Genomic DNA, 24,220 nt, shown 5'->3' with positions numbered 1-24,220 from the left:
GTGGGGAGATGGCGATCGAAACAATACCGCGAATTGGGGTGAGGATCGCGCATCACTCAACGAACTGGAAGCTGTTCCGAACCGGAGCCCGATGATCACATCAGAGCCCGATGGCTGAAAAAAACTGAGGATGAGCCGAAGCCCATGCGCAATACGATCCAAAGGAGGAGTCACCGACCTTGTGACTTCCAAAGACTTTCCAAAAGGAAAAACAACTGCAAACATCCGGGCCCAACACCAGATGGCGATCTATGCACAAGTGTGTAATCGGCAGCTCATATGCCTCGAACATCCCATTTCTAACAAGGGTAAAGAACTTCGATCCTTTAAAGGCCTGGTGTAACAACTGTATGACGTTGGGGTACTTAACTGGAGATGCTGCTTGCCCAATCAAGAAGGCCCCATGTCCTATTATAGCTACAACTGGTGTACCAAGTATCCAGATGGGATCAAAAGTGTGCCAAGAGCAAATCGGGTTGCACACTGAAAAAGTTCTAGTGTCAGAAGGGGAATTAGAGTTTGCCACTGTAGCTGTGTGGCCACCCAACTTAAAGTACTTACAATACCACTGGATTAATGGAACTAGGATAGAAGCTCTGAGGGATACAGGTGCCAGTGTCACTATGTGAGATACAATGGTTTTCTCTTGAGCAATACTTGGTTGGTTGAACTTACCCAGTCACAAATGTTGACAGTGTTAACACTAATCACACAATGGCTAGGGTGACATTAGCCTGCTTGGCAGGGACCTGGAAATCCCAGCATGGGCTGAGGTTGAGCTAAAAACCCATGCAGCAATGCTGGATATCCCTGAATTGGTGTGTGCAAACACCAGAGTACAGAGCAGAAAACAGGGTGAAAAAGAAGTGTTGGAGCCTGAAAGTATGGCCCAACCTTCCAAAAGAAAAGGTAAGACTGGGGAACCAGCTTCTGTACAGCAAAAGGATCAGGGATAGGACTTGGACAACACAGAGGGAACTGAGCCCATGGAGCATGACCCTTACCAGATTGAACTCTTAGGCCCAGGGGGTTAGAGCTGTGCCATGGACAGCAGGACTGTCACAACTCTTGAAAGCCTGAGGAAGCAAGCTGCTGCACAGGAAAAGGGAGAGATCAGTGGTACCCACAGAGTTTATTGGGGAAAGGGACTACTGTACACTGAGGCCAGAGAACCAAACCCAGGAGCCACCAGGAGAGTGGTAGTGTCTCAGAAGTACAGGGAGTTCCTCCTAACTTTAGCTCATGACATCCTTCTAGCTGGACATCTGGGCGAAGCAAAAACCTGGGAAAGGCTAGTTAACCACTTTAGTGGTCCCAGATGACTCAGAAGGTGAAGGAGTTTGTCAGCTCCTGTGTAACCTGTCAAGCCAGTGGCAAGACAGGTAACCACCCAAAGGCCCCCTTAATTCCACCACCAGTGATCCACCCTCCGAGGAACCCTCATCTACCGACCCCCTGGATCCTACGGACTTTTTGCAAACTCCATCACGGACATCTCCCTGCATGCCATCGCGTCCACCAACTACACCCTACTGGGAGAGCTCAACTTCTACCTCAACAACCAAATGGACTCCAGCACCACATCCCTAATGGACAAACTCCACAACATTGGACTCCGCCAGATCGTGACTGAACCCATGCACTCAGGACACACCCTCGTCCCCCTCTTCACAACATGAAACTCCATCACCTTCAGCCACACCACCGAACTCCCATGGACTGACCATCGATGCGTCCACTTCACCTTCAGAACCCCCACCATCCACAGACACTAGCACCTGTTCCCATGAAGAAACTGGACCAGAATCACAGACCACCAGCTAACCTCGTCACTCAGCAATTTCAACCATCGCAGAAAACAACGACCCCAACACCGAAGCCCGAACTCTGCACAGATGGATCTCAGACAGCACCAACCCCATAACCCTCCCTCAAGAACAACAACACCCACGCCAAGAAAGCTAGGTGGTTCACCACCGAACTTCGAGAGTCCAGATGCACTTGCCGCTGCGAAAAGGCCTGGAGGAACACCAAATCCACAGAAGCCCACAACAACTTCAGAGCCACCACCAACGCTCACCACCAACTCAACAAAAACAAGGAAAAAAGCTATTGAAGACAGAATCCACTCATGCACACAACAGCAAAGAACTCTTCATCAAGGAGTTCGCCCAACCCACTAGCGAGTCTACCGACATCGCTCCCTCACACCTGTGGGACAAACTCTGCACCTTTTCCACCAAAAAAAATCAAGAGCATCTACAACAACTTTGACAAAGACAACCAACACACTGCACCCTCACCAACTACCCGACACCCTGAAGCCAGCGATCGACAACTAGACCGCCCTCATCACGGATGACACTGAAGACGAAGTCAATCCACTCAGGGACCTCCATGGACCCCCTGCCCCCACCACATTTTCAACATAGACGCCGACACCATCGCACCATTGCTCTGCCACACCATCAAGCGCTCCCTGGCAACAGCCTCGTTCCCAGACTGGAAACACGCAGAGATCAACCCCCTTCTGAAGAAACCCTCGGCGGACACCACCGAACTCAAAGACTACAGACCCATCTCCCTGCTCCCGTTCCCAGCGAAACTCAGAAATCCATCAACAGTCAACTCGCCACATTAATCGAAGAGCACAACATCCTCGACTCCTCCCAATCCGGCTTCAGGAAAAAAAACTGTACGGAAACCACCCTCATCGTCGCAACAGATGACATCCGTACCTTACTGGACAAAGGAGAAACTGCAGCCCTCATCCTCCTTGACCTCAGCTGCGTTCAACACAGTCTCTCACCGCACCCTAATACGCAGACTACAACGCAGAGATCCAAGACAAGGCCCTCTACTGGATCCGCTCCTTCCTCTTCGGCAGAACGCTGCAGGTCAGACTCTCTCTCCCCCCCCCCCCCCCCTCTCGGCCTTTCCTCTCAGACCCTACACCTACCGAGTCCCCCAGCGGTCCTCCCTCAACCCTACGCTCTTCAACGTCTACATGGCTCCGCTCACCCCCATCATCAGAACCTACGGACTTTCAAGAAGGCATGGAAGCCGGTGTCAAATGGATGGAAAACAGCTGCCTACAACTAAACAAAACGGAAGTACTCATCATGGGTCCAAACCCTGTCGCCTGGAACACCACCTGGTGGCCTCCCCCCGCCCTCGGAAACCGCTGGAGCTTGCTTTGTCCCTGTAGCTCAGAACAGGTTAGTCAGCTGACCCTTGGAATCCCTCAAGTGGCCTGGGATCAGGGCAGAACTCAGGCAGCAGGGTAGTTCTTCTGTAGTAACCATAAGTCCAGGAGTGTACTGAAGAGTGGGTCTGAGTGTCCCATTTTAATACTTTGTTTCCCCTTTGACTAGGGACAAGCTTCTGGAGTGAACCCTTACAGAAGTGTCTAGAACATGCTGCCACCCTGCCCTAGTTCCAGAACGACTGGGGTCACAATGGACTAGTGTGCAGTACTTTGTGTGTGCTGAGGGAGCCCCTCTAATGCATGCGTGCTAGGTGACAGGTCCGACCCCTGCCATCTTGCCAAGATGGCCCATCCTGACAACACCTAGCACCCACCTTTTGTGATACTGTGTGGGAGGAATACACAAAGGCCAACTTCCAATTACACCTAGTCATGTGACCCAGGAAACAGGCTGCAGGCACCAAAAGGTTACCATAAAGATACCAACTTCCTAAAAGTGGAGTTTTCAGATTTAAATAAACTTTATTGGGATACAAATATATATATCCATAAAAGTGCAGACAAACAGCAGCATATTCAACGAAAAATATCAGCATCAAAAGAACAGTTAAAAAGAATCCAGTTGAAACTAACATTAGTCCTCCAGTAGTACAGTACACAAGATGGAAAGTGCAAAATCTATTAAAATGACATAACAAGTTAAAATATCAAGGTAAAATACAAAAGGATTCAGCAGGGGCACAGAGTTACGAGTACGTACCGCCGCCTCCAAGAACGAGCAAAACCGAAAGGTTAGCTCATCATTTTTTAAAGCAAAGAACTTCCCATATGCAGCCTTATAGTCAGTCTCCAGTGAGGCTTTAAAATACGGAAGTAAAAACCTTTTAGTGAGTATTGAATAATAGCAGCAGAAAAATAAAAAGTGCAACATCTATTGTTTCTGTTGGCTATTACATGGCAATAGATCAAGGTTAGAGGTAAACCCAGCGGGAAAGAGCATAAATTTCATGGCGTCAGTCCTCAGCCGGAAGAGTAGCCCCCTTTCCCAGCTACTAATTGGTTTTAATAAATAGCTAGAAGGTGTACGTGAAACATTCTCAATACACATATCTAGCGACTGACTTTCTTGCGCTCTTTATCCAATCTGGAATCCCTATAGAATGCATAGAGAGCCATCTGAAGGGATTTACTGCTAATAGTGCCGCGGTCTAAAGGATTTGAAAATAAGTGTTTGCAATTCACACTGGATAAACTTGTGTACCACTGCCAACCAAGGTATGTTCATTCCCTTATCACATTTCAAATATTCTGATATTATCTCTTGTTAGTTGGGCCGTGGGATTTCTCCAAACTCTCAGCCAAAATAATGCTGGGCGAGCTTTAATGTAATCTTCAATATATGGCAGGTTAAGTTCACAGTGAAAGGCATATTTAGAGGAAGAAATAGGTGCACCCAGGATTTTATGACAATCTATTCTCCTCATCCTGGATGATGCCACTATTAGTATGTCCCCAAACTTCAGCGCCATAAGTGGCAATAGGTATACATTGGAGTCTAAAAATTTTAACAGTGGCAGATACCACCTCAGTGTTCCTCGGCTTTGATAACCAGAGTATCGTGTTGGTAGAATTTGTGAACTTCCTCCTGCAATAAGCCACATGGTCCGCCCATAATCCATTTGAGGCAAATACCAGACCAAGATATGGGAAAGTGCGAGTGCTCTGTAAACTATTAGAATTTAAAACTATTGATGACTTGAAATACTTTTGACCCACACGCCATTAAAAAGGATTTTTTGAAATTAGTGCATAAATCCAGGGCGGCCATAAACTCTACAAAACCACGCACCAGAATATGAAGGGCTTTTGGGGTGTGACCCATCAGCACCGCATCATCGGCATATAACAGGGCCGGAAGTTTATTGCCGTTAATGCGTGGGACGTCTTGGGTCAATGTTATCAGATACTTATTCAGATCGTTAATATACAAGATGAATTAAAGAGGGGCCAGGACACATCCTTGCCTGACCCCTCTACCAACTTCAATAATTTTTTAGACCTCCCAGTCCCTGCTTATGCGCACCCGGGCGTGTAGGTCTTTATGCAGATAAGCTAAAAAGGATACAAGGGACTCATCCAGACCATAGTTTAATAGGGTAGTCCAGAGCCGAGACCTGTTAAAGTCGAAGGCCGACATGAGATCCATGAATGCCAGATATTTTGGTGTTTTCTTAGCTACATCATATTTGCCGATAATCAGGTTGAGGCATTGTTCAACAGTACCGATATTACTCCTAAACCCCAACTAGCAAGGATGTAAAATCTGACACTCCTCGGCCCATGACCTAATTGTTATACAGGACCCTCCCCAAAATTCAGCGTATTATCAATCAGGGAGATCGGCCTGTAATAACTCTGGTTTGAGCGGTCCCCCTTTTTAAAAATAGGCACAATAATACTGGAGGACCAAGTATGGGGTATAGGGGAATTAATTAAATTAAAAACATTCAATAGGTGCGCCCAAAAATCAGGATGACTTTTGATAAGGTCGATGGGCAAGCCATCTGGGCCAGGGGCTTTACCTCCCAGGCTCTGATCGATAGCCTCCTCTACCTTAGATAGGTCAATCGAAACCCTGTTAGTCATTATATACTCATTAATGATTATAGGTACAGCCGGAGCAGAATATAACTTACTCAAATGCGCTTCCCAGGACTCACTAGAGATATTACAACTAATAGGAGACATAAGTTGCCTAGAGACCGCATGCCTTTAACGACCGACCAAAAATCCTTACCATTTTTTATTACAATGCACCCTGCCCAATGAACTGTCTAGAGCCTACCTTATGGGTAATATATGTAATAAAAAGGGATTTACAGGCTTGGCAAGGGGATCATTTTGTTAAGTCAAATTGGCAGGTTAAACTAGACTACAGGGTCAAATGTCAGGCCGGAGACATTGTTACGAGGCTACTGAAGTCGATCGCGCAAAAAGTGCTGCAGGCCACCAAATCGCATTTAATTTACTAGCTCTGGGTGTATGGCACCCCTCTTTTCTAGGTATTTAAGTAAATTAAATATGCCTACCAGGTTTACGCCAATTGTAGCATATTTTATGGCTTGAGCACTTTAGGACTGGTAAAGTGCGAGGAGTCCTAAAACCAACAAACAAATTCAGTAAAACAGGAGCGAAGGCAAAAAGGTTTGGGGATGACTCCTGCAGAGGGTCAAGTACAACACTACCAGAACCCAGGCCCTCTGAATTAAAAATTATTTCTGCAAGTAAACATAAAGGGGGGTGTGTGCAAGCAGCATTCTTTGCCAAACCCATCCCCTCCACTTCAATCTTCCTCCATCCTAAGATCTTATTGTCATACTTAGACAAAGATTCGTCTTTGAGTGAATGCAGGCAGGTAGATCACTGGGCACCGCAACTCTCATACTTGGGACAGTTTTTGTCCTTTTCAGCAGTGTTGGATCTAGCACGCACCAGCTAAGTGGCTGAATTAGATCGACGGGCCAACACTGAAGCATTGCCAATTAGGTCACTGAAGATTTGGAAATCAAAGTCTAACAATACTGGGGCGAAGGAGTTCAAATTTTTCCAATAATGCGGCCCATGGTACTTAGGCAGGCACTCCTCCCATTGGGCATCTCCTGACAAAATATCACAAACTTCAATGGAAAGAGAATCCAGACACGAGTGATTTATTGAGTGGGAGAAAGTATTATATATAAAACATTTTTTTTTAAAAACGAAAACAAACATATGAAAACCATTTGATTTAAGAAATAGTAACGACTCGACGTTCAGTGAATCATGGTTAAGGAATCATATGTAAAGAGGCAACTGAGCTCAGTGCACCTTGCTCTATGAAGACCCTGCAGAGCATGATGCAAGTCAGTCCCTAGAATTCCTTAAAGAAAATAGTTAATCCATCTTCTTTAAACAGAACACAATCACTAGACCTCTGGTGTTTCTTGAGAACACATGCTAGAGACAGTAACAAATGTTATTTGTGTACCTCTGCTTGCTGCAGTGAAAAGACCAATTTGTTCTGCTTCTGCTGCAGCATTTGACTTCCTTGTTCTTCCTGTTGAACCTTTTTTTTCAGCAAATCTACTTCAGCCTGCAGAGCATACTCCTTTTCCTGGCCTTCAATGGTAAGGCATTCTAAAAATATATATAAACATATTAAATGAAGGCAATTAAAAAAAATAATGTTACTTCTAACTAGCACATAGTATGCCTCACACTTTTCCTTAAGTGCTAAGTAGGAGTTTGTCCCTTATGAGTTGCACAAGCAGTGATACCTATGGAAGGCATAAGACAACCAGTTACTTAACTTTAAAAATGGTTTTGTAGATTCTCGCGAGTCGTATGCTATGCACAATTCTGCCATCCAGTGGTTGAGTCCAAAACTGCCTCTGCTCTTGGTGTGTGTCAATGTAGGTGAAACCTGAACAGGTCCTCAACCACAAACCTACAACACCTCAGTTTTAGGATCTTCTCCTTCATTGGGGAGGTGGGAGTGTAATGTGAATCTAGAAGAGCTTAAACTGCGAAACCAGTCACAGATAACTAGTCTTTCGCAGCACGAAATCCTTTCAGGGCCAGAGCTAGATGAACAAGTTACTTATCTTCGGTAACGCTTTTTCTGGAAGATCCAGTATCTGCCTGTGGATTGCTCACCTTTTGAATACCCCCTACACTACCATTACGCAGAAATTCTTTCCCAGCTCCGCTCGCGACTCTGTATGACAGCCATAAAAAGACCTAGTCGGCGTGCTGACGCCAGTTCCACCCATTTTTTCCGTGCAACAGAGGCAAACGGGCAGACCGACACATTTTCACATGTATACAAAATATAAAAATGCATAACCAATAAAAGCATGGAAAAAGGGCAACAGACCAAACATTTCCCATTATTAACACAAACTTGAAAAAGACATTAAAAACACCCATGTTTAACAGTTACAGCATTTTTTGGTAGAAACAGGTGGACAACGGGGAGGCGGGTGGAACCGTGAGGAATCCACAGGCAGATACTGTATCCACCAGAAAACGCGTAACCAAAGGTAACTAACTTGCTCTTCTGATGGATACTTCTGCCTGTGGATTCCTCACCTTTTGAATAGAATCCCAAAGCCATACCTCACCTGCAGGAGGGTGTCCCCCTAACTTTACCAAAAAAATCTTGCAGCACAGAACAAGCAAAATGGCCATCCCTCCTAACCTCCGAATCCAAGCAGTAATGCTTTGCAAAGGTGTGGAGGGAGGCCCATGTTGCTGCTTTACAAAAACATGAACACCTCTAGCCAAAGCAGAAGAAGATTTAGCTCTGGTGGAATGAGGTCCTTCTTGGCCAACGTATGGGGGAAGGATAGAAGGAATGTAAAGTAATGGACTGTACCAAATGAAAAGGTGTAACCACCTTTGGAAGGAAAGCAGCCCTGGTCCTTAGAACCAACTTATCTGCATGAATGGTTAAGAATGAAGGTTTAGAACCAAGAGCCTGAAGCTCACTTACCCTCCTAGCCGAGGCAATGTCAACCAAGAAAACAGTCTTAAAAGAGAAGCCTCAACGGGCAAGTATGAAGAGGCTCAAAAGGAGAACACATTAAAAAAAGTAAGAAGAAGATTTAAATCCCACTGAGGCATAATGAACGGAGTCGAAGGAAACCTATTAGTAAGTCCTTTAATGAACCTCATAACAATGGGGGACTTAGAGACGGCTGGTCCAGCAAACATAGAAAAGCCAACAAAGCCGACAAATAGCCCTTAACAGTGGCCACAGCACAACCCTGTAGGGGCAAGAAAAGCGAAAACTGAAGAACATCTGACAAGTGGGCCTTCAACGGATCACTGGACCGCTCCACACCATTTGACAAATCTAGACCATCTGGGGGAATAAATAGACTTAGTGGGGTGTCGCCTGGACAATAAATAACATCCACCACATCCGGCAGGAAAGAGAAGGAACTCAGGTTGCCCCGTTGAATCTCCAGGCATGAAGGTGCATGCTCTGGAGGTGGGGGTGTAGAACCTGCCCCTGCGACTGGAGGTCTGCCCTGAGAGGGAGACTGAGCGGAGGGTGCGATGAGCGGTGAAGATCTGTGTACCACACCCTTCTTGGCCAATCCAGGGCGATCAATTTGACTTTGGCCCGGTGTAGGCAAATCTCAGAACCCAAGGAATCAAGGGTATGGGAGGAAACATTTAAAGGAGTTTGCGAGCTCCAATCCAATTGAAATGCGTCCCCCAGAGCTCCCCGCATCGGATACTGGAGACGGCAGAACGGGCTGTGCGCTTTCTTGTGAGTGGCAAACCGGTCCAACCAACGGGATCTCGAAGATGTGATGGACCACCAGTCTCGTGATCAGCTGAGTAATGCAGACAGACTGGCCGCACAAACATTCGTATACACACATCTCATGGTTCCGAGCCCAGGAGCAGAGTCGCAGAGCCTCTCGATAGACAATACGACCCTACCCCTCCCTGTTTGTTGATGTACCACATCGCGGTAGTGTTGTCAGGACCTGAACCAACTGACCGCGAAGGGAAGGAAGGAAAGCCTATAGTGCCAAACGTATCGCCTGCAATTCCAGAAGGTTGATATGAAACAACCTTTCTTCTGGAGACCAAAGACCCTTTATCTCCAGATCCCCCAGATGAGCACCCCACCCTAAAGTGGAGGCATCAGTGATCACTGTGGCCACCGGCGGAGGAGGCTGAAAGGACTTTCCCTGAAACAGGTTGCCCTGCACACCCAACCATGTCAGCTCTCTGGAGAATCTGATCTTCTCCCACAGATCTCCATTGTGTTGAAATCACTGCCTGTGGAGGCACCACTGGAGTGCCCTCATGTGCCAGCGTGCATGACTGACCATCAGCATGCAGGAAGCTAACAGACCAAGCATGCAAAGAACCTTCAGGACTGGAACAACCGCTCCATCGTGAAACAAAGGAATTCTCCTAAATGTCGAGAATCCTCTGCAGAGGCGGAAATGCCCGACACAGTAGTGTCCAGTATTGTCCCTATGAGCAGGCAGCGCTGAGAAGGCACCATGTGAGATTTGGGTGCATTTATTGAGAAACCCAACTTGAACAACAGTTACGTTGTTGCTTGCAAATGGTGCAAAACCAACTACGGAAACTCTGCTTTCAACAGCCAGTCGTCCAGGTAGGGGAAAAACAGGAACCCCCTGACCTTCTGAGATGTGCTGCTACCATCGGCATCACCTTCATAAAGACTCGAGGTGCGGAAGTCAGACCAAACAGAAGAACCGCAAACTGGTAGTGTTGCCATCCTACTGTGAACCGGAGATACTTCTGATGAGACTTCAGGATGGGAAGATGAAAATACACATCCTGCAGAGCGATGGACACCATCCAGTCTTCCTGTTGCAGCGCAAGAAGAACCTGAGCCAAGGTAAACATTTTGAACTTTTCCTGCCTGGAGGTATAGATTCAAAGTCCTGAGGTCCAAGATAGGCCTCAATCGACCATCCTTTTTGGGGATCAGGAAATACTGCGAGTAGCACTCCTGACCACTTTCCTGCTCCGGAACCACCTATATCGCACCTTTCTGTAACAAGGTAAGAACTTCCTGCTGCAAAAGCAGCAAGTGGTCTTCTGAACACCAACCCCGGCAAGGAGTAAGGAGGAACAAAATAAAAAAATAAAAGGGAGGGTGTACCCATTCTCTACAAGATTTAAAACCCAACGGTCTGAAGTAATCGATTTCCAATCTTGTAGAAAATGGGAAACCAGACCCCCTACCGGACCTACATGTTCTAAGATGGGGGATCTAGAACTGCTTACCTGAGGCACCAACGGTGGCGGGAGGAGGACTGCTGACGAGGGGCTCCTCTAAGACGGCCCCTGTTTTTACTGCTGTACTATTTGTACCAAGGATTTCGGGAGGATGGCCCTGTTGAGGTTGCTAGCGGCCACGAAAGGAAGCAGCCCTTCCAAAACCATGATACCGCTTATAGCCGTATCCTCTAGACTACATTTGAAGGCCCAGAGATCTTGCAGTCGCTCTGCTATCCTTAAAGCATTGTAAGGCAGAGTCAGCGTTAGTGCCAAGAAGTCTTGAACCAAAGGGCAAATCCAACAGGGCTGCCTGAACATCAGGAAAAAATCCAGATGACTGCAACCAAGCTTGTCTTCTTGTTGCTACAGAAGACCCCATCACACGAGCCACAGAGTCATCTGTGTCCAAACCAGATTGTATAACTTGACGAGCTGCAGCCTGAGAGTCAGAAAGAGCCTCCAGGAAATTATTCCCATCATCCTCAGGCAAATTAGGAGCCACCTACTTGACAGAGTCCATAAGAGCATGGATATATCTCCCAAGTAAACAGGTAGCATTAGTGGACTTTAATGCCATACTCGCAGAAGAAAATCCTTTGCCTATTGCTCCATTTTATTTTAGAATCCCTATCCCCTGAAATAGTTGGGAATGAACCAGAAGATGATTTTGCGCAAGAAGCCTGGACCACCAGACTTTCAGGAGATGGATGCGATTAAAGAAACACTGGATCACCAGGAGCTGGCCTGTACCTCCTTGCAATGGACCTAGAAACTACTGAAGCAGTCAAGGGATTTTGCCAGACTTCTAAAATAGGCTCGGTTAAGGCCTCATTGAAGGGCAGAAGTGGCTCAGAAACTACAGATTTATTTAAAACCTGTTAGAATGTTAGATTTCACCTCAGCTGTAGGTAACTGCAGATCAAGCAACTCAGATGCTTTCCTTATTACAACGTGATAAGGAGCAACATCCTGTAATACTCCAGCCTTAGGAGAGGAGAGTTCATACTCTGGGAAGTATCCAATCCACTGGCCTCCTGTAAACCTTCAAACTCATCCACAGACTCAACAATTTCCCCTTCCTCCTGTTCCATACTATATTCCTCCTCTCCAAGCAGCCTCTGTGCATCCCTCCTAGAGCACTGCTTCAGAATAGGCATCGATTGAGGACCTTCAGTTTCAAACCTCGGCGTCGATTTGACAGCTGAAGGAGTCCAAAGAACCGGAGTGGAAGACCTCGGTGCCGGAAATGCCAAGCTGGAGTCGTCGGGAAGAATGGTACGAAGGGCACCTGAGCATACTGGAGAGGTACACCCAAATTAAAGGCCAAATGACCCACGGGGCCCGAAGGCGCACCAGATGGGTTAGAGGCTCTGGCACACATGCCAAATATTACATTTAAAAAACATGTAGGGTCTGTTCCAGGACCAGGAAAAGGAGGATATGGATCAGTACCTTCCTGAGCAGGTATCACTTGAGGCTGATCTGGAATTTGCAAAGCCGGTGAAGACTGCGCCCGCACAGGCGAAGCCACACAAACCGGAGAAGACTCCCTGGGCGTTGGGAGACTTACTTGGAGCCGGAGAACCTTTAGGCTAAGAGCCCCTCGACGCCGAAGACATCGAAGCCAGAGATTAAACCAGCGTCTCCCAGGGAAAAGGAGTAGGAGATGGAGATACAAAGTCTTTCCTTCGAAGCCGCTTAGCTGGAGAAGGCAACCTCGAAGCCTTGTTCTTTTTGACGAATGGCGCCGAGAACCATGCCTCTTCAACTTCTTGTGTTCTCAAATTCGAAGTGTGAGAAGACAACTACTTCGCATGATTTTGACCCCTCTTCTGCTTTTTGGCTATAAAGAGTTAAGCCTCGCATTCTTTAAGGGCTTTCCGATTCATCTTCTTGCAGCTTCGACACCCTTCAACGTCATGATCGGAAGATAAGCACCACAGGCAATCATCATGGGGATCCGTGATAGACATGTGGCCGCCACATTCCCTGCATGGCTTAAATCCGGACTTCTTATAAGTAGCCATCTGAAAACTTCAAGGAAAAAGTATTCACATAGAAAATGGAAAGTCCCTAGAAAAACAGTTACACGTCGACAGCGTGGAAAAAAGGGAACGGACGTCAGCACACCGACAAAGTCTTCTTATGGCTCCGATGACGTCACACGGAGTCTCGAGCAGAGCCGTGCTATTATGATGTCCTATTCGACGTGGGAGAGCTAGGAATGAATTTGTGGAATGCTGGCGCAGGGGGTATTCAAAAGATGAGGAATCCACAGGCAGAAGTACCCATCAGAAATAGCTAGATGATAGAGAAAGAAAAAGATTGAAAGGGGGAGGAGAGGAAGAGCGAGAGAAGGAGCAATGGCTAGATAGATGACCGAGAGAGGAGAGAAAGGGGGAGAGGGAGAGAAAGATGGAGCAAGGGCTGTCTATAGATAGATGGGGAGGGAAGTGGAGGGCAGGAGACATTGCAGTCCATAAGGTATGAAAGGTACCATACTGTGATGAAATGGTTGTATTTGCAATACCTGGTACCTGTCCTGACCCCTCCCTCCCCACTCCCCCACCTGTAGTTTTGCAGCTTGAAGAGTTTTCTGGATACATATGCCGTGCATTATTCTGCCAGCTGGTAGTGGAGTCCTGTAGGAAGCTTGCTCTGTATATATTATACCAAAGTGAGGCATAGTGTGCACTGAGTCCAGTGGAACCCCAAAGGTAGTCAGAGGTAAAAGTAGATCGCACCTCTATTTGAGGTAGTATGGTCGAGCAGTAAGGCTTTCAGAGGACAGTGTTAAGCATTTGTTGTACACTCAGCCAGCAAATGAATTCACCCACTCAAAGACTTAACTTCAGACCAATTGTTTTTGTATAAAAATATTTAAGTTATTTTATTTTCTAGAACCAAGCAAGCCTGGCACAGATAAGTTATGAATACTTTGCAGTAAATATACAGTTGCAATATAGTTTGGATTTGAAGTGTAAATGTACTTTGACTTGACTACAGTAGTGTTACTGAATGCAGTGCTTTTCAGAATACAGTGCATGTACTTTGTGTAGGATTTTCAGTAAAATATAATGCAAGTTACTTTTCAGATTACTTTTCTTACACAGTGCAGTATGGCTGGATACTGCACTGGGATATCTCCTGTAAACAGGCAAGTTAAAGCGTTTATTTAGTTACAGTTTTAATGGATTCCTTAGATTTTCCAACTCCACACAAAGACAAACGGTCAATGTTATCCTATGGAGGAAAATATTGTTATCAGTTTAAATGTAAGAACTTTGTTGTGGGAGTTGGTATTTTGGGGTTAGACTCACGGGTCCCCCAGGGTAGAGGATGCACGCTTGTCACACCCACAGCAACACTAGGGCGGCTGGGTGCAGAGTGCTGAGGCCCAATGTTAGCCAATGGGGGTAGGGGTCTCCGTTTGGTGTCTGCGGATGAGCTCATTGGGTTGCGGGAGCAAAGCTCCTGGACTTAACCGCAGGGCAATTGGGGGTTTAGGCTAATACACAAGATGCATGCACAGTGGCGGACGGGTGCAGAGTGCTGTTTTGGCGTTGGAAGCCCTGTAGTTTTCAATGGGGAGTATCCGGTTTGCAAAAGCACTGCAGGCTCGGTACAAAGGTCTTCTGGGTGCGATCACCACTTTGAGAGCTAAGTTGGGATGCTGGTGGTTGGTTAGGCACCATTGGTTGGGCCACCGAAGGCTATGGGGTGTCAGGTGCAGGAGTGCCTTTTAGGGTCGGATCTTCTTACCAGCTCCTGGTCAGTTTAAGGGGGGAGGGGGGGCGGGGGGGGTGGGAACCTTCCGGTTTGAGGCTGCAGGCGTCGACTTGATGCAGGTCAGAGGTCACCTGATCTCTGGTCAGGATCGCCGGGGAGAACTCCTCATGGTGTTGGGCCACTCGAACTCGTGCGTTGGATCTAGCGTGGTGCAAACTCGTGGATCCTTGCGGAGCTGGAGTCTTAACAAATCCGGTGTTCACGGGAGACGGTCTTTGGGATTGAAGGCAGGAAGGTCCTCTGGGTTTCTAGGATGTTGCTGGCTGCAGGACACCGGGATTTCACTGAAGCAGGTTCTAGGTGGGTACAGGCCAATAGGGTTGGGGCCAAGTCAGCGGGCGTCCTCTTAGCTTTGGCATGGCTGTTCGGTCCTTTTCTTCTGGTTTCTTGTCTAAGTTCTTGGTTCAGGGCTGCCCCCTAGATATTGTATTAAGGGGGTGTTTTAGGGGTCTTGAGGTCAGTAGCTAATGGGCTACTGACCTTAGGGTGACTATACCTTTGGTGTGCTCACCCCACGTGGGGAAGTGTGCACAATCCCTAATCCTGATTGGGGAGTGCCTGCCATCTGCAAGATGGCAGGCACCAGAGTGGGCTACAACTCAACTCCCTCACCTGAGGGGTGGGGTTGTCAGAGGTGGGCACATCTTCTGGGCTGGCTATTTTTTCCCACCTGTCTTCCCGCCGAAAAGGAAGAAAGACAGGAAGGGGGCCTGCTCTTGACAGGAGGAGTGGCTGGGGGTAGCATTACAAAGGCTGCCAGGCTCTTCCTGTCCTGGGGGAGGTGTGAACACCTCAAACATGTCTCATGGTGGCAGGCTGGTGTGTACCAGTCAGGGAATCCACGGGAGGCTTTACGTTTCAGGGGGCATGCCCTATGAGCGCATTTTACATTAAATCCCACACTGGCGTCAGTGTGGGTCGCCTTCAGGAAGTCTCCCTGCCTGAGCCTACATCAACTTAGCTGAAGCGAAGGTCTCCATTGAGAAGCATAGGGTACCAGACGTTGACTTGGCACCCTGCACCCAGCTGCCCCAGTACTGCTGGTGGTGCAGCTCCTGTGCAGATTGTTGGCCCCTGCAGTGCTCATCTTAACCCTGGGAGCTTTGCTCCCACACCCAAGTGGCCTGCTCATAAGCAGTCTCTAACCGAAGGCCCCCTTAGCCCCATTGACCAACATATGCTGCCCCAGTGCCACTGGTGGTGCAGCCCCTGTGGGGATTGTTGGCCCCTGCTGAGCGGACCTGAACCCTAGGAGGTCACGAAGCAGCACCAAACGTACACCACCAGCGGCACAGGAGCAGCAGTGTGCAAAATCAGCATCCGGTGCCCAAAGCTTTTCAGTCGGGGGGGGGGGGGGGGGGGGGGGGGCGGGTCTTCTTTTGGCAAACAGGCTGCAGGCGTGGGACCGGAGGTTGCAGGAAGGAGACCGACGACAGCAGAGGTAAGTTGGGATGTAGGGGGTAGTAGGGGCACTGTCTGTTCAGATCACCAAGGCCCAGGGGCTGCGGGTACCCTTCAACTGAGTCTTCTTACCAGAGCCGGTTGCAGTCAAGGGGAGACTGGATTCATACTGTAGTGCCACCGTGGAGGTCAGCCAACGCTGGACACGAGTTCAGGATTGCTGGGGAGATTTCACTGCACAGGTGAGCCACTCAGACTTCGGCGTCGGGAGCAGAGTGAGCAGGAGACATGGATCCGCCTGGATGAAGAGTCTTTGGAGTTAGTTTCTTCTGGACAGGTCCGTTGTCCAGGGGAGATCGGAGTCTTTCAAAAGCAGCAGTCCTCCCAGGGTTTTCAGAGGTTGCTGGCTGCAAGACATGCCGCAGGTTCGCAGAAACTGGACAGGCCGATCAGACTGGGACCATAGAGGTAGTAGTTAGTCTTCTCTGCAAGGGTGTCTTCCTGCTTCTTAGGCCATCGCAGATCTAGTTCCTAGGTCTGGAGGTGCCCTGTAAATACTAAATTTAGGGGGCGTTTTAGGGGAGTAGTAGTTGGGGCTAATGGACAGCATACCTGGGGTGACTACACCCACTAGCATGCCACCCAGCTGTGGGATGGGGCATAGACCTAGCCAGATTGGAGGAGACCCCTTAATTTCAAATTGGAGGGGACTGAAAAGTGTACTTAACTTTGCCTCTCCCACCTGAGGGGTGTAGCAGGTAAATGTGGGCACATCTCCATGCCCTTTTACGTTTCTCAACAATTTTCCCACCCAAAGTGGGGTTTTTAAACCGGGGCTGCCATCTGCTTCTAGCAGCAGAGACTGGGGGTGGAGCTTCGACACCTGACCAGGACGTGCATGGTTTCTAGTCCCAGCGAGCAGAGAGACTTCACCCAGGAGCCCAGAAACATGTCTGTGTGGCGCTCTGCCTAAGGCCAGTGAGTGCCCACACCAGGGTCGGCAGGGTTTCAGGGGACACGTCTGAAGTGTCCTCTGAGTACATGTTTTAGTAAATCTCACACTGCACCAGTGTGGATTACAAGGAGCCGTTTGGTACAAAACACTCCTGGTTTCAGTGAAGCCATCATGGTGCTGTGGAACTGGAGTTGTCAAGTTCACAGCCCATGAACTCTAAGGCTTCCCTGGCACCTACAATATTCAGGAATAGACCCTATACACTGTGGGGGCTTATCTGCTTATGCAGATATGCCCACACTTGGGATAAATGGCACCCTGCCTTTGGGCTGGTAAGGCCTACTAGAGGGATGACTTTCCTATATCTTAGGCATTGCGCAAGGTCTACTCATTTTTTCACCTCACAGGGGCATGCCAGCTGCAAGGGCAGTGGCATGTTACCAATGAGGGGTTCTCATGGGACCCTCTTTAGCCTCCAGGCCAGAGGTACCACTTACTAGGGACATACAGGGGGCAGAGTACCAACTGTGGACATATTTGTAGGGAAAACACACTGGTACTGGGAACCTGGACAGCAGAGATGCAGTACTCTACAGTCAAAGTTACTGAGGACAGGGTTATGTTCACTCCCCAGAAGTAGGTATATAGGAGGCAGAGTTACCTCAAGGGCCAGTAGCCCATTAGTTACCACCCTACACTCCCCTAACACTCCTAAATTCAGTAATTAGGGGAGCCCCTGGCTCCAGGAAATCAAATCCTACCAACCTGAGAGGCCATGGATATGCATCCTGAAAGAACTGAAGACCCAGCAACGGACTTGGGACCAACCCAGCTGTCCTGCTTGCTGACTGCAACAATTGCACCAAAAGTCGACTTGTCCTGCAGCTGCTGAGGTCCCAAAGCTCAGGAGACCTGCCTGCACTTCATCCAGGGACAAAGATCTCCAGAGAAGTAGCAGACCTGCTTCCATGCAACCTGCAGTTTTCCAAAGACTCCTGTGAGGACTTTATGATCTCAGAAACCCAATGCCTGAAGAAAACTGCTCCAGTCGCTTTAAGCTAGAGTTTAAGTGGGCCAACAGTGTCATCGTGGTCCCCCAGCCCGCCTGAATGTCACATTGACTTTCTCCCATAGGATAACATAGTGGTTCTAAAAATTTCACAAAGTGTCGACTTTTTGAACTGAAAAGAAAACCTATTTAAAAAAAACTTACTTACCTGAACGAATTGCTTCTGGTGCCTAAACATATATAAAGAAACATCTTATTTTTGTAAATTGGTGTGGATCTCCTTATGGAGTCAAGTGTCTCATTTATTGACCTGTGTATTTTTAGATGTCTTGCACTCCTCTGTGATAAGCCCAAGGCTGCCCAACCACACTACCCCCTAGAAAAGCACCTTGTGATTTCCATAGCAATCCCTGTCCACTTATGAGGCAACCCTTGGACTCTTTATAGGACATATAAAAGCTATTGTGCAAAAGGTCAGCTTCCTACAGACACCAATTCCAGTGTTGGATGTATCAATGCACCCAGACGGCACCTTCGAGGTGACCCCTGAAAACCTACTAACTACAAGTGTGCTGGCTGACTGGTGTAGACAAGCCTGCCACTCACAGACAGGTTTCTGACCACCCCCACCCCCTTTGCAGGTGAGAGCCCACGCTCTGAGAGCAGAAACAATGCCTGCTCTGGCTGGAGGTGTTGTCACCTCCTACAAGCAGGATGGCTAAGTGATCAGTATATCAAGGCAGGAGGTTTTAAAGGCCACTGCCACCTTTTGTATGCGACCCAAGTCTGCCACAAACAAGGGAAATGTCGCCCGCTGCTCCGGGCCCATTTGGCACCAGGACAAGCGGCCAAATTAGCTAGTCAGGAGGCGTCCCCCTCTCAGGCTTGTTCCACCTCTAAGGCGAGCTACTTAATGTGAACACAAATTTTAGCATTCCATCTTCTTAGTTTTGGCAGAATTAGGCTCTCTGGGGCAGGTTTATGTCCACTTTCCAAAGGAAGTGTTCATATAGAAGGTGTAAACAGCCTAAAGGTAAGAATCCAATTGGCTACCACCTGTCACTCTCCTTAATGCCCCTGTATGGAGTATGGCACAGCTGACACCAGGAACTCTGATACGACAGATCCAGAAGAGGACAAAAGAGCTGTGAGAAAAGAACTGAAGAATTGCTGTGGACTTTTGGAACCAAACCCTGCCTTCACCAGTTTCAACAATTGTGATCAGCGACTCGTCCTGCAGCTGAACAGCTTAAAAAATAAAATTTAAAAAAAAACTCTGGATACTGCCAGCCAGGGGCATCTCCTACATTAGGGAAGAGGAGTGTTGCCCCACTGCTTTCTCGCAGTGCGAGAAGCAGAAACAATTTTATTTTAAATACCATTTTAGGTTTCTGCTTCTCGCACTGAGAAAGCAGAAGAGTATGCCTGGTTGGGGCTGGGCGGGCAGTCCTGCTCCAGGGCAGGGGGGTGGGGGCACGGGCTTGCCCAAGTGTTGGGCAAGCCAGTCATGAACACTTTGGATTTTCTCTATGTAGGCTGCATGCAGTCTACATAGAGAAAACGGCCTCCCCATAGGTGCCCGATTGGGCGCTGTCCTCACCAATCACAATGCTGCCATTGCAGCGTTGTGATTGGCTTAGGAGAGGGGCGGGAGTCCACCTTCTTCCTCCTCCTGAGAGCAGGAAAGCAGCAGGTAAACCCAGGACCCGGCCAGGAGAGGAGGGAGCGCAGGACCAGTTTTTTTTTTTAATCCCCCCCCCCCCCCCTCCCAGAGTCATGCCAGCAGCGACTGGTGATTAGTGAGATGGCGGGGTTCTCATTTGCAGCTGCGCATGTGTTAGCATTGCCTGTATATTTAGCTGTTTGGAAACTTGCAGTACCCGTCACGTCACTGGACTTGAAGCCGCCTTCAGTTCCCAGTGAGCATACTGATCCCCGGAACAAGTAACGATAGTCCAGTCTGGAGTTCCACTACACAGACTGAGCAGTCGTTGAGGGTCCTCCGCACCGCAGAGACCCACCTCCAGGGTGGCCCAGTTGTACTTATTTTCCCCTAAAGTCCCCCCAATCAACCAGTTTCTCTGTGGACCCTCTTTCCACCGGCTACCACCCGAACCAGCACATCTACTCCCAGACACCCCACAGAAGTTAACGTTTAACTGCTGTTGGTACTTTGGGCCTCCTACGACCCTCTGTCCAGAAAGAGACCCCCAGAAATAGACCGTAAATAACCATATGCAACATATGCCTTTCCTCCCATAGAGAAGCATTGTTGCGTAAAGACTCATTTAAGTGAACTCTTTACTTGCAGGTAAAAGGATAATGTTACTTACCCAGTAAGCATCTGTTCTTCGCAAGTAGAGCTGGAGATTCACATGCTTTGCATAAGTCTGCCATCTAGTGTTGGGTCCAGATGCTTACAAGTTGTTTTTCTTCAGAGAGGTCTTTCCATTCACGAGGTAGGCAACTTCCCCTTTCGGTGATAGTGCACATGGGCATCGACTCCATTGTTAGACTGTTTTCCAGCAGAAGGTGAGAATGGAGTTAGAAAATAAATAGAGCTGTCCATGCGCATGTATATAAAGTAAGAGAACTGCAACAGGTACAGGTACCCAGGGAGGCGGGTGGGCGCATGTGAATCTACAGCTCTACATGCCAAGAACAGATGCTTACTGGGTAAGTAACATTATCCGTTCTAGGCATGCGAGCTGTAGATCACATGCTTCGCATAGATTATACAGCAGTATCCTCCCAAAGCAGTGGCTAATCCGTAGCTGTTGGAGGTGTCAGAAAGAGTGTTTTAAGTACTGCCTGGCCCACATTAGCTTGTTGGCTCGCTAACACATGTACACAATAGTGCTTGGTAAATGTGTGCAGTGAAGACCATGTTGCAGCTTTACTAATGTCAACTATGGGGAGGTCTAAGAAAGCCATTGTAGCCCCTATTTTGCTTGTTAAAGTTCTTCGCTTTTGTATAACAATACATCTGGCAATACCGGACTTGGATATGGGATTGCCCTTGTGTGGGGGAGCAAAAGCAACGAAAAGTTTAGTTTTACATAATGATTTAGTTCTTTCAATATAATATAAAAAGGATCTTCGAACATCTAAGGTGTATAGAGCTCGTTCTGCCACTGAATCGGGTTGAAGAATACAGGTAACTCAACAGATTTATGTGAAAGGCAGAAACTACATTAGGTAGAAACTTGGGGTTAGTACGAAGAACCACTTTGTCTCTGAAGTTGGAAAAAAGGTTCTATGGTTAGTGCCTGTAGTTCACCCACTCTCCTTAGTGAAGTGATTGCAATTAGGAAATTGATTTTGAAGGAGAGAAACTGTAGCTCCCATTTATGCATGGGTTAAACAGGTGGGTCCATTAATCGTGCAAGGACTGTTAAGATTTCACACTGGGGCAGGTGGAAGTCCTGGAGGGATCACTATTAAGTCCTTTCATGAAAGCTTTGATTACTGGTACTCTAAAAAGAGATTAGTGTTGCCTATTTTGTAGATATGCAGCTATTGTAGCGAGATGTAGTCGGATAGAAATGTAAGCTAACCCGGACTGCTGCAAGTGTAACAGAAAAGAAATGATATTTTGTATTGAAGCATCAAGAGGATTGATATTATTGCAATAGATAACAAAATGTTTTGGTTTAGCTGCATAATAGGCTCTTGTAGTAGGCCTTCTGGCCTCTAATGATGTTCATACAGTCTGGTGGGAGATTTAGATAACCAAACTAGGATTTCAGGAGCCAGAACGCAAGGTTCATTTGTCTGGGATCTGGAGGTCTGATTTTGCCATGACTGTGTAAGGAGACTGGATGTGAGGTGCAGTTTTTGATGTGGAACTAGTGACAGCGCCAACAGGGTTGTGAACCAAGGTTGACGGGCCCATGTGGGTGCTACTAGGATCAGTGAGGGATGTTTGCCTGAGTTTCCGAACCACTAATTGAATGAGTGGGAGAGGCAGAAAAGCGCAGGCAAATATCCCTGACCAGTTAATCCATAGTGCATTGCCTTTGGAGAGCAGTTGTGGGTACCTGGAGGCGAAGTTTGGGCATTTTGGTGTGTAGCAAAAATATCTATTTGAGAACTCCGCAACTTTGAAAGTATGGGAGGAGAACTTGAGGGTGAAGTTCCCATTCGTGGATTTGTGTCTGTCTGCTGAGAATATTGGCAATCTGATTGTTCACTCCTGGGAGGTGTTCTGCTACGAGAGATTTTGTGGTGAATAGCCCACTTCCAAATGTCTTGAGCCAAGTGCGACAGTTGGAGCGACCTCCCCCCTTTTGTGTAGAATACATAGCTGTCATACCCTTACGAACTAGGACAGCTTTGCCAACTAGGAGTCTGAAATGCTTTGAGAGCTAGAAACACTGCTAGCAGCTCTAGATTTATGAGGAACGTTTTTTGCTGTCGACTCCACAGGCTGTGTGATGTTGAAGATGAGCGCCCGCCCCCCCCCCAACCAGTGGGGGGACGAGTCTGCTGTTCGTATCGTCTGTGGAACAGGGTCTATGAAGGGTGGTCCTTTGGATAAATGTTGTGGGTTCCACCACTGCAGGGAGCGAGGAGTACGGCTGCTTACCAACACTAGATCGCTTAAAAGACCCTGTGATTGGTTCCACTGACTTGTTAAGCATTCCTGGACGGGACGCATGTAAAGTCTGGCATGGGGAACAATCATGATGCAAGAGGCCATCATTCCCAGCAGTTGCATATACTCAAGCTAGTAGTGAGTGAGTTGGCTGAAACTGGAGAACTAGAGCCTGAATATTGCTAATTCTGGCTGCATTGGGGAAGGCTAGAGCCCTTTGAGTATCTAAAGTTGCTCCTAGATAGTTTTGAGTGTTGGAAGGTTGAAGATGCGATTTCAACACATTGACTGAACCCCAGTTGGTGCAGTAACTGCAGTGTCCGCCGAGTGTGGGACACTTTGGCTACGTATTGGCTTTGATGAGCCAGTCATCAAAGTAGCGGAAGACATGAATAGGTGAGCAGCGACCACTACCAGACACTTTGTAAAGACTGGGAGCTGTGGTGACTTCGAACAGGAGTACTTTGAACTGGTTAGGATACCCCGCTACCACAAATCTGGGAAAATTGCGATGAGCGGGATGTATTGGAATATGGAAGTAAGCGTCCTTTAAGTCTGCAGTAGACAGTCGCCCTGTTGTAGAAGTGGGAGGACTTGAAGTGTTACCATGTGAAAATGGTCTGATTGTATGTAAAGATTAAATTCGGAGGCCTAAGATAGGCCTGAAAGAACTGTCCTCCTTGGGTTTGAGAAAGTAGGAGTATACGCCCGACCCCTGGTATTCTAGTGGTACGGGTGCCATAGCTCCTTTTAAAAAAGAGACTGAAACTCTTGTTTGAGGAGAAGTAAATGGTCCGGTGAGTTTGTGTGAAAGTGGAGGGAAGTGTAGAGGATTTTTGGTGAACTCCAGGCAATAACCAGAACTGATAATTTCTAGTACCCATTTGTCTGTAGTTGGACTGCCAGATGGGCAGGAATTGTGAAAGATGCCCCGACAGGTGTTAAATGGTCGGTGGTGGTGGTGGTGGTGGTGGAAGGGAGAGTAGTTCCGTCACGGTTTGGTATTGGAGGGGGAGGCGCATGTGTTGGAACCTAGACCTCTACCCTTGTCATTATTGCCTCTGTAGCCCCCTCTTAAGAAACCCTTAGAAGCAGAGGGCTGATTGTTGCCTTTGTATGCCGTAGAGGCAGCGTCTGAGGTGTTCTTGGACCCTGCACGATAGGTGGCAATCTATAGGAGCCCCTCAGGCTGTGGTTCCTTTCAGCACTCCTGTGTCTTTTCATCTTTTCTTATGAAGAGTCTACTACATGATCAAAGAGGTGCTGCTTTGTCAAATGGCGTGTTAAGGATAGAAGCTTAAACCTTTGGTTTAAACCCTGAAATGTGTAACCAGGCATGCTTTAAGAGAACGCTTGTGTTGATGGCTCTAGCCGCAGTGTCAGCCGCATCTAAAGAGCACCTGAAGGAATTGTTTGAAATTAGCTGTCCCTCCCGCACTA

The 24,220-nt window shown here is 47.7% G+C and overlaps 1 protein-coding gene across 1 annotated transcript in view; it reads right to left on the bottom strand.

The window, feature by feature from the left end:
• Window positions 1-24,220, bottom strand: part of HMMR (hyaluronan mediated motility receptor) — a 415,301-nt gene that overhangs the window by 145,301 nt on the left and 245,780 nt on the right. Inside the window, exon 14 of the mRNA XM_085617832.1 lies at window positions 7,236-7,384. Within this exon, the coding sequence (XP_085473958.1) occupies window positions 7,236-7,384 (149 nt within the window). The remainder of the gene's footprint in view (window positions 1-7,235; window positions 7,385-24,220) is intronic.

Source organism: Triturus cristatus, chromosome 7, assembly GCF_964204655.1.
Source record: "Triturus cristatus chromosome 7, aTriCri1.1, whole genome shotgun sequence".
NCBI lineage: Eukaryota > Metazoa > Chordata > Amphibia > Caudata > Salamandridae > Triturus > Triturus cristatus.
The sequence above is the reverse complement of the archived record's forward strand: the minus strand, read 5'-3'. Positions and strand labels throughout refer to the sequence as shown.